The sequence below is a fragment of the Brachyistius frenatus genome, unplaced genomic scaffold (assembly GCF_029030835.1).
Source record: "Brachyistius frenatus isolate BFR_SWC_R1_liver_20210118 unplaced genomic scaffold, ASM2903083v1 Contig_215, whole genome shotgun sequence".
NCBI classification, from domain to species: Eukaryota; Metazoa; Chordata; class Actinopteri; family Embiotocidae; genus Brachyistius; species Brachyistius frenatus.
The window spans coordinates 364,886-375,913 of NW_027210814.1; the positions used below are offsets into that span (position 1 = coordinate 364,886).

The 11,028-nt window shown below is 42.0% G+C and overlaps 2 protein-coding genes across 3 annotated transcripts; both read left to right on the forward strand.

Moving 5' to 3' along the window:
• The first annotated feature begins 28 nt into the window (after positions 1-28).
• uck2b (uridine-cytidine kinase 2b) lies at positions 29-6,279 on the forward strand. 2 transcript variants are annotated; one of them, XM_069719485.1, is made up of 7 exons: positions 29-154; positions 2,289-2,448; positions 3,115-3,211; positions 3,408-3,550; positions 3,699-3,796; positions 4,162-4,210; positions 4,946-6,279. In XM_069719485.1, the coding sequence occupies exons 1-7, from the start codon at positions 47-49 to the stop codon at positions 5,077-5,079; spliced, it is 789 nt and encodes a 262-aa protein (XP_069575586.1). In that variant the 5' UTR covers positions 29-46; the 3' UTR covers positions 5,080-6,279. The 2 variants fall into 2 exon arrangements, with proteins under 2 accessions (XP_069575586.1, XP_069575585.1); XM_069719484.1 differs by having other exon boundaries at positions 90-154; positions 1,046-2,448.
• Positions 6,280-6,882: 603 nt separating this feature from the next.
• On the forward strand, positions 6,883-10,044 carry czib (CXXC motif containing zinc binding protein). The gene is made up of 8 exons (XM_069719462.1): positions 6,883-6,937; positions 7,035-7,118; positions 7,362-7,418; positions 8,122-8,203; positions 8,291-8,322; positions 8,628-8,705; positions 9,413-9,478; positions 9,736-10,044. Exons 1-8 carry the CDS (start codon positions 6,932-6,934, stop codon positions 9,811-9,813), a joined length of 483 nt encoding a protein of 160 aa, XP_069575563.1. The 5' UTR covers positions 6,883-6,931; the 3' UTR covers positions 9,814-10,044.
• The last annotated feature ends 984 nt before the right edge of the window (positions 10,045-11,028 follow it).

An 11,028-nucleotide genomic window follows, 5' to 3' on the forward strand; every position in this document is an offset into this window, starting at 1 on the left:
TCACAACGATGTTCCAGCACAGCAGCTCGTGCGGCACATTGCAAGTATGGCCGGGGACAGCGAGACACATCTAAGGGACCGCGGCGGCGACACCACCGCCATTATTCGACAGCCTTTCCTCATCGGTGTCTCCGGAGGCACCGCCAGCGGCAAGGTCGGCACTCTTTTGGGCCGGCTCATTATTTTTTTTGTCGGGTTTAGCGAAGTCCCGTGTGTATATTTAGAGTTTAAATCTCGGCCGCCCGTTGACCGCGTGGCTTCAGCGAACGAGACTTCGAGGCGTGATTGACAGCTCTCTCTCTCTCGCTCATCTGTTTAACCATACAGCCCTTTTTTGCTCGCACTGCTTTTGCAGGTTTTCCTTGTTGGTGAACTTTCTTATTTGTTTATTTTTTGTTTTCTTTCTTTCTTCTTCTTTTCACGTGAAGTAATTAGTAGTTTGCAGAAACGACTAAGTTAAGTGGATGTCGCTGATGTTAGCACAGCTAGCCGCCTGGCAAACTGTAAATTCCATCACAAGATAAATCAGCTGTCTTTTCTTTAATACTGCTGGTTGTAAACATTGAGAACTACGTTTCCTTCCTGCCCGAGAATATCTGTTAAAACACGACGCCGGTGTTTTATTTAGTAACGATACTCGTTTTTTTTGTTGTTGTCGCGTTTGTATGAGTGACCTGGAATAACCGCTAACGTGTTAATAACGTCAACCTACATGTTTAGTGAATAACGGATCCAGGCAGACTTCACCCACGTGTCGTCTCTTTGTTCTACGGGACCTCAAAAAACACACATATATTATATATATATATATATATATATATATATATATATATATATATATATATTATATATATTATATATATTATATATATATATTATATATAATATATATAAGAAACCGTGTTTTTGGCCAGGTTGATTTTGTTTGGTCTTAACAACAACGCCGGTAAATTCAATAACAGTCTTCTCGACTCTCTCTCTCTTTTTATTTATATATTTATTTTATTTATTTATTTATTTTTTACCGTAACCCAAGCAGCAGCAGCAGCAGCAGCAGCGTGGGCAGTGCCAACCGAGCCTTTCTTTGCACGTCGGCCCGGACTCCTCCTGTTCAGGAGAAAGGACGCAGACGTGGCTGTTTTTCCGAAGACGTCATTATATTTCTTTGTTGTGAATGGGTTGTATTGGTGCAGAAAACAAAACAAAAACACCTGGTTTAAATTGAAGATCTCAACTAACAAGCCTGCTTTTGCCAATATGCTATTAAATTGGCGATTATATCGGATTTTTTTTTCTCTCCATGGCTTCAAGAGTTATTTTTAGTTTTCAGTATGAGGCTGAATATGAACGTGAAGCGCCGAGGGTATAAAAACTCGCTTCCCTTTGGTCTAATTTCCTTCCGGTTAGTCCCTCCTCCCGACTTTGTCACAGATTTTATCACCCTTGGCACTAAGCCAGTGTTTTTGCTTCCACCCTGTAAAGGAGACTAGAGGAAGAGAAAAAGTGGTAGCTGGTGCTTTTATTGACGTTAGACTAGTTTTAATTAGCTGACTAGTCGTGGTGTGTCATCATGGTGTAATTTTCCCAACTTATTGTAGATGCAAGGCAATGCATATCGATTTGCACCGTCATCAGCCTCGCTGCTGATTGATTAAAGGCCAGTTTCTAATTCCTCTGGCTTTCGTTGGTCTGGCAGTAATGGAAACAAAACAAAAAAGTCATCAGTTTGCTCAGTCATTATTTTCAGTACATTAGTGATGTGGCTAGAGCATCAAGGAGTCTGTAACAAGAAAAAAGATGATCTAAATATGAATGAATTACTTTTCCAGCTCAGGGTCATCGCTTTAATGTGTCAATTAGATGTTACTGGTTTGTCAGTGTCACTAGGCCGGGTCTCTGTGACATTCAAAGTTCGGTCCTCTTGTGTGAAACTGCTGGGTTTTGAACGGGGTCGACACAACCCGCCAGCTCCCGAGTGGGGGCGTCCGAATTCATTGTAGCGCTGTTTTATGGGCACAAAGGCGGCGGGGGAATGCCGAGTCAGCGTTGGGCACCGGCTTCTTTTTGATGGGGAGGTCAGTGAGGACAAACGGGTTTGGGCACAGGGCGGTTCACCTTTGGTTGTCAGTGACCGTCATACAAGATGGGAAATCACCCACCTATGCTATTTCCGTGTTCAACACAAGGACAAATTTTACTCTGTGGCCTTTGGGTATTTCTTTATTTCCATGTGTTTTGTTTCCCTCCCCCCCCGTCCCCCAGTGTTGTTAATTTGTCTTTTTCTGCAGTCGTCGGTATGCGAGAAGATCATGGAGCTGCTGGGGCAGAACAAGATCGACCACCACCAGCGGCAGGTGGCCATCCTCAGCCAGGATAGCTTCTACAAGGTGCTAACTCCAGAGCAGAAAGCCAAGGCACAAAAGGGCCACTTCAACTTTGATCATCCAGGTATGAAAACTCTGCACAGTCGGTGGCGCAGAACGTGAGCACTGTTGGATTTGGCCCCTCGGCCAGCTTGCACCAGGCACATAATTGCGAACCAAATCGCAGACCTCAATATCTTTCCAAGTATTTGACCCAAATACTTAATTTGCAATAGTTGGTGTGGGGTTTTAATTACCAGACTTGCTGTGTTGTGAACTAAATCATGGCGCATGTAAACAGAAGCAACCTGTTGTGTAGTAAGTGGCAGGTGAGGCTGATATGGGTACGATAGAGATTAAATTAAAGGCTGAGGTGGTAATGACTACAGCATGTTTAAATCTGGCTCCTGTTCAGCCAGACCGATTATGCAGCTTTGCTGCCACATTGATAATATACCAAAGGGTATTTGGCAGAAGCCTAGACTCCATTTTTGGAGTGTGACTTTGCCCCCCTCTTGCTCCTGCTTCCTTTCTCAGCTGATTTAAAATCCCCCCAGTCAGCAAGTCTCCCTCAGAAGCAGCTGCTCGAAAGCTCGGAGACCAAACCTAACACCCGTTACATGAAAGGGATTCCTGCGTTACCAAACGTGCAGTGTGGGGTCCCACGTGTCGATGGGTGCACACCAAGCTGGTGTAACTGGGGTTAAACAATGTGAAGGTCACGCGTGAGACTTTGTGTTTTCTGGTTCAGATGCCTTCGACAGCGAGCTGATCATGCAGACACTCAGACAGATACTGCAGGGCAAGACTGTCCAGATCCCCGTTTATGACTTTGTTACTCATTCCAGGTGAGCGCCTCCTAATTTCCTGCACAATTAAACACCCATCCATTTTTTTTTGTTCCTGCACAACAGAAATTTGATGTGCCGTTCCCAGTAATCCTGAACAGGTTTCTGGTTGTAACCTTCGGTTAACACCTTTAATTGGGTTAGTAATTTAAAATTGTGTCTGAACATAGTAACTCACTTTTCTGTGTTGTTTCAGGAAAGACGAGTTTGTCACGGTGTATCCGGCTGACGTGGTCCTGTTCGAGGGCATCCTCATGTTCTACTCGCAGGACATCAGAGATCTGTTCCAGATGAAGCTGTTTGTCGACACGGATCCAGACACGCGCCTCTCGCGTAGAGGTGTGTAGTGAGGATTGGGCGACCGTTTAACTCATTTAACTGTTGCCAAGACGACTATCCCTGCAGGACAATGGCAGTGATTAGTGTGGGCTTTTACTCTGATACATTTTTGTCTTTGTATATTATTTCATATGGCTTTTTGTTTCAGTTCTAAGAGACATCAGTGAGCGTGGTCGGGAGCTGGAGCAAGTGCTCGCTCAGTACATCACTTTTGTGAAACCGGCCTTCGAGGAGTTCTGTTTACCAGTAAGTGATGTTCCTAACTCATTGTGGCCAGTTGTGCAGCGGATGGCCAACATGAACTCACAATTTTAGTTTAAATGTGAATTTTGGTTAATATCTAGCAAGAAATTAACAGAAGAGAACAGCCTGAAGATTTAATAAATATTGGCTGAAACGCTGGTACTATTATGTACTATGTCCACCAGAGGGCACTGGCGAGTTTTATTTTTCAGCTGTAAATATTTCTGCTCCACACATATTGGCAGTAATCCTTTATGATCAAATTGAAGAGGTCCTTGTTAATAACAATTCACACTCGTGTACGAGTCTGGCTCTATTGAGCCATAAATGTTGTCTGTTACCATGACTTTATCTCTTATTTCTGCTAGACTAAGAAGTATGCAGATGTGATTATTCCACGAGGAGCAGATAACCTTGGTAAGACCATACTCTGCTAATTTTGCAGCCGGGCGTGATTCTCAGAAAAAATGTTTCACTGTTCTACGGTCACTCCTTTTTCCAATGATCAGATGTTAGGAAAATGTGTTTTTCGGGCCATTGCGAGGCACTCGATGAACGAGCAGGCTGTAGTTATACACCAAAATTACATCAAAGCCCATCCCTGTCCTTGGGGCTTGGGTTTTGACAAGGAAGAAGAATGTGTGAAATAAAAACTTCCTGTTGGTGCTGCAATTATTTTGATCCTTTGTGTAACCATTAGTGACTGGCATTTCAAACAAAAATACAATTTAATATCCACCGGAAACTATTGGACTTGTACTCGAACATACATGCCTGCACAGAAAGAGAGACTCGTGTTACGCCAGTTTCTGATTTGCTAGTTTTACCTGGCAGAGTTTTCATTGCACCTCGTTTACATTTTTTTTATTTTTTTAAAAGCAGATTTACACCGAACGGTTTGATAGTTGTAGGATTCTTAACATGTTTTTACTGGAGCATCTAATCTTGTATTTGACTATCGTCTTATTATTTTGTTTTACCTGAGCCTGGTAGCCTTGTTTTACCGCCACCTTGTGGCAGTACTAATACATTACCACCAGGCACCAGTAAAAACAAAATAAGACGATAGTCAAATACAAGATTAGATTTTTCTGACTTTTTAATGACTATTTGAAAATCACGTCTTTAGTAACCATCTCTTCTTTCTTGCAGTGGCCATCAACTTGATAGTACAGCACATCCAAGACATTCTGAACGGTGGACCCAAACGTCACAACGGCTGCATAAACGGCCACAGCACCCCGCGGCAGCGGCGGACGTCCGAGTCGAGCAGCCGGCCTCATTGACCTCGTCGCACCTCTCTTCACAGAGCGGAGAGGGGTGTGGGGGGTTGTGCTGTAAATAACGCCCAATGGTATCACTGTACTTAAGAGAGAGAGAGAGAGAGGGGAAAAAAGAGAATTGAAATGCCTTTTATTATAATGACTACTCTTGTTATTAGTTATGTTTAATGTAATTGTTTATTTTTTTTTCCCTCCCAGATTGCAATTTTTTTTTTCATGTATTCCCTGCTGCTACATTGAAATTCATGCCGATAATGAATAAAGGAGGGCAAACCTTTTAATTATTATTATTATTATTATTATTATGATATATATTTTTTTTATGTCTGATAAAACTTGAACCCCTAACGGCCAGGCGGTCGAATAAATGTTTGGAAGGGTTCCAAATGTGAATTATGAAGAGGAGATGGACAAACCAGGGTTGCACTCTGTATTTGTGCTGACAATCTGGGGAATGTTTCCTACCATTGTTCTCCGTGTTCCCTCATTGTGTGTGATGTATTATTACACTAGAGGTCAGTTTACCACACAAAAGTGTTCACAACATTGTTTCTGTATGTCTGTCAGAAGAGAACACGTGAGGTTTTGAGTGTCACGTGCAGAAAAAATGTGACCGCTGCATCAACACCAGTCCAGTGTTTTAAAACAAAATTCCTCCCAAGTAACAGCCTGATGGAGTGTAATGACTACGTACAGCTATTCCTATCTTGTGAACGATGAATATTGAGCGAGGTGTTCATATTTTTCTCTCACTCTTCCCCCAGTGGAGATGATTTGCTAGCATTCGCATGGCTAAATCAGCCTGGTTGATTACCAGATGACACGTATACTCAGGTTGACAATACCCATTGATTTTTTGCAATGCCAGAAAAAGGTGCGATCGAGGTGTTCCACGCTGCAGCAATACCAGTTGTCCCAGGTGTGTGGCCATTAACCACCACGACCCACCAATATGCCTCCATAAAAGTTGCCTCAGGTTAACTGTGTACAGTAAGTATCAAAGCTAGAAACCAGTTTCCATTAGATCAAGGTCAAATTAAAAAAGTGTCGGACTCAGTTTTGTATGATGTGCTGCGTTCGTTGTGTATAGTGCAATTGAATGGATGATTTGTACTGTATGATTGTTGGTTCGGGGTTGCAGGTGTGATTTCTAATTGAATGAACTCGTCAGTTGCTTAATGGTCAATAAACTGATGCAGCTGATGTATCTGTCTGAGGTGTTATTATTTGGACAGAACAGGAGTGAAACTGCTTGTTTGCCTGTAATGTGTCCACTAAAGGGCGCAACTACTCTAGTTGTGTTTCCTTAAAAGGCTGATGGACAGGACCAGCCTTTAAAGGAAGCATATGACACTTGGGTATGCCTGATCGAGCTGAACACTAAAACAATGGAATAAATAGCCTCATTAATTGTCAACAGCCTGACAAGAAATGCTTTTGGCTGTGTTTTAATTGAGCAATTTGCTAACCTAACTGCAGGCATCTTGACTTTACAGAGAAGGAAAATCTCGTGTCCCAGAAGAATGACAGTGGGCTCGATCAGGACACTGAAAATAACTCCTCTGAATTCAGTCCCTTTTAATGTTCTTAGTTACACCTGTGCTTTTTATTATTATTATGACAGCAGTGAAAAATACCTATTGAAAATATTGATGCGTTTTCCAATATTAATTTCCGTCTACATTAATGCTAAAACAAAGCTGTGCTGCAAAATCTAAAAAAAAATAATAAAAAAAAAAGATAAATAATTCAAGCTACTACTTTTGTCACGTAACTTTACCGAAAAAAAAAAGATAAAAAGCCTGATGTTATAATTTCCGAGGGGTCCTGAACGCGTCAGCGTGGAAGCGTCAAGATGGTGGTCGGTATCGCTGCTCCGCGTTTCTGCAGTAAACATTGCTCCAGTTTGGCTATTTCTGTGTCACATTTAACTTCTTATGTTGTCCTCTGCTCGGCAGAAATTCGGGCTTCAGTTTAAAGCCACCATGGAGAATGTCACCAACGTGAGGCCGCTGGGCGACGACTTCCGCTGGTTTCTGAAGGTAGGACAGCTGTCAAAGCCAGCGTGCTAACTTACCTCTCCATGCTTTCATCTTTCTCTCACCCTTACATCTGTATTCAACATTTGATCAGTTTAAATTGCTGTCTTTAAAGATGAACTGTATCAAATAGCATTCTGTATTTATTTTTTATTTTTTTTAAATTTCTGGCATGGATATGTTGCACTCTTTTGTCTCACTCTCACTGTTATAATAGTTGTTTTTTTTCTTTTCCTCTGAAATCAGCTGAAATGCGGAAACTGTGGCGAGGTCCCAGATAAATGGCAGTATGTGACCCAAGTGGTAAGGATATAAGTCATCGTTGTGTCCATGCAGTTTGCCAAACCTTCAAAAACATTTGTTATTTTTTTTAATTTTTTTAAAGTGCTGTTGGACTTGGGCTCCTGCTAGTACAAAGCCAATATGTGTCAGCCCCCAGTCCTGCGTGTTCTTTAATGAGGCAATAGGAGAAGATGTCAGGCTTCAAGATATTTATTTAACAGCAGCAGAATAATCAGTTTACAGAGCTCTGGGTCCAGACTATGTTTCCCTGACCGCAACAGAGTATGTGTCAGTTCACGAAGTCTGACCTCCTGACTCTCCCTGACCCGGTCTTCTTATAGTACAGGAACCAGAAAGTCATGTGTGGTGATGTGTCCTTTGCTCAGGTCAGTAACTTATTCCTGTTTTATTACTCGGAAGAAATAAGAAAGACGGGAGGTGAAACTATTTGTCGTACAATCAACCGTTACAGCCTGTGGCCTCGTTATTATGCACAGCAGCATGCTGACCCCAGCAGTATCGCTGACCTCAGCAGTATCGCTGACCTCTACAGAAACAGCCTGTTGCATACGCCTGAGGATTAATAGTTGATTAATACGAGATTGTATATAAGGAATATAATATGGCATACATATATATAGTATTCTTGTAAGCAAAGACTAGCATAGGATAGCACAGTGCTCAAATGTACAATGTCTAACCTGTTTTGTTTTTGTTTTCGTAGGAGAGTGTGCCTCTAAAAGGAGGTAGAGGCAGCGCCAGCATGGTGCAGAAGTGTAAACTTTGTGCCAGGGACAATTCAATAGGTAGATCGTTACATGCCACATGAGTCTTTTGACTTCATTTTCTGAGGTGATAACTGAATTGATCAAATATAATTTTTTTTCTTACAGATATCCTGGGAGACACAATCACCCCTTATAATGTAAGCAAACATGTCCGATCTATTTACATGAAGCCAGACACGCATGTTTCCAGTTGCTCCGAAGCTGCCATTCAAAATCACCCTCTTTTCATTATCATTTCAGCAGACACTGATCATTTAAATTCATCATATAATGGCTAAATTGTGTTAGGAAATAATAGGCTTAGATTTTTTTGAGTAATAAATGCATGAATCTATGCTTTTTGCTTTCTGTTTTCTTTGGTTCTTAATCATGAAAAGCAGCTCCTGTCAAAGAGAAGCAGGTTTATTTTACGGTGTTTCTCTGTATTTGGGCTCACTTGAAGGCCGAGGACAGCGAACGCTTCAAGACAATGGTGCAGTTTGAGTGTCGAGGTCTGGAGCCCATCGACTTCCAACCACAAGTGAGAATCTTTGTTTAAACATTCATTTTATTTTGTGTGTGTGGTATTAATTGCACAGTGTGTGGGTTCTGCCTCATCTGTTTCTTAAATTCTGCTGCTAAAGGTCTGAGGTCTCAGACAGTGAAGCTATGTAACATAGGTTCATGTAAATGGTAATGAGGTGAAATCAGGTGAAAACATTATATCCAAACATCCGCAGGTGACTTTGAGACTTTATGGATAAACAGGCAGCACTCTCAGATTGCAATACACCTTATGAACAGCTCTGTATTGTTGTCCTTTTTTCAACTATTGGAGCAACATTTATGTTTAAAGCAAAATGTCAGATATTTCTATAAAATCACATTTCACCCATTTCCTTAGAGTTTATATAAAAAAAATAAACGGAGTCTCCTGGTCTGAAAAGTGAAGCCAATGTAGAGCTTGGGTGCAGCCAGATTGCCGGAATAGATGGGCAGGTCCTCAGTCAGATCCACCCTTTGCTCCTTCCCTTTGCTCCTCCCCAGCTCATTCTAATATGGTCACACCTGGTTCCAAAAAACTAGGATGGCGACAGCCAAAATGCCCGGCTGGACGCTCTATCAAGGCGGTTCACAAACCAATGGGTGACGTCACAGTGGATTGCCACTGTGACGTTTGTGACTTATATATATACAACTTCTGTACCATGTTTTGAGCTCCAGATAACTTCTGATTTCCTCCTTCAGGCTGGCTTCGCTGCAGAAGGAGCAGAGTCTGGAACAAAGTTTCCTGAAATCAACCTACTAGAAAAAGTGAGTGCAGGAGGAACGACTTGTTACTCACTGTAAAAAGTTAACTTCGTACAATATTTAACGTAAAACAGAATTTCAACTGTCAATCCTGCGCTTTGGGATGTTGTTCACATGTGCTGAGTGAGGGATCTCCTGTGTTTATGTGGCTGCTTCAGTGATTTGCGAAGTATCTGAGAAGGACTATTGATTAATCCCAGTAGTGTTTACAGGGACAGACAGTGCCATTCAAAGTTGACCCTCATTTTGGAACATTTTAGGACTGGACGGATTATGACGAGAAAGTCAAAGAGTCGGTGGGAATATACGAGGTCACGCACAAGTTCATCAAATGCTGATGTCACCACGGGATGAGCCTCGGAGGTGAGCGAATGAACACTACAGCCAATCATCGTCAGGCCTGTTTCCTGGTAACCAGGACACTTCAGACCCTGAGATGGCTCTGTTTGGTTGCTGATGGACAGTAAGGTGTGGATAAACAAGACGGGTTGACCACACACATAGAATGATCAACATGCTCAATGGACAAGGGTTTTTTTCATTGCCTCAATAAAATTGAATGGAGAACATTTTGAGTTATGATTTTTTTTTGGTTTTGTTGCTTTTACTCCCTCATCGGCATAAATTGAACACTCGGCAATATGTAGTATGAAGTAAGTACTTTAGAAATTCATAGCAAGTACTAAGATACTGATGAAGGCTACTATTTACAAATGGTGAGTATCTGAGGACGTCTTACTTTGTACCTATTTCAAGGGTCTTAAGCTGCCTAGAAATGTCTCCAATCAGTTCTGTTGACAGATTCTTCTGTTTGTGGTACAAACTTGTTTGTATCTTGTTGGACTTGGGCTCCTGCTAGTACAAAGCCAATATGTGTCAGCCCCCAGTCCTGCGTGTTCTTTAATGAGGCAATAGGAGAAGATGTCAGGCTTCAAGATATTTATTTAACAGCAGCAGAATAACCAGTTTACTGAGCTCTGGGTCCAGACTATGTTTCCCTGACCGCAACAACAGAGTATGTGTCTGTTCACGAAGTCTGACCTCCTGACTCTCCCTCACCCAGTCTTCTTATAGTACAGGAACCAAAAAGTCACGTGTATTGATGTGTCCTTTGTTGGTTGGTGGAGGTGGTGGTTGTCTTCCTTCACACCCTGGAGTCCTCCAGACAGCCGTCTGTTCTTGTTTATGCCTCAAAGAACAACAGTATGTGACCCCACAGGTTGCAGACCCCCTCCTGTGACCTTTTGGTTTGGCACAGTACTTTCACTCTCATTCACAAACACAGCCTTTCGTCTACACCTTCATTCACAACCACACCCTGTTGTCTACACCTTCATTCACAAACACAGCCTTTCGTCTACCCCTTAGGATTAATAGTTGATAATACGACCTATATATAATTAATATGATATGGCATACATATATGTTGTATGATTGTAAACATAACCTAGCACAGAATCGCACAATCTCAAAGTGGACCTATTGAAGAACAACTTGTTCAGCGCAAGCAATTGCTTGTCAACATCTCAGTTTAAACTTGCTCCGACTTCAGC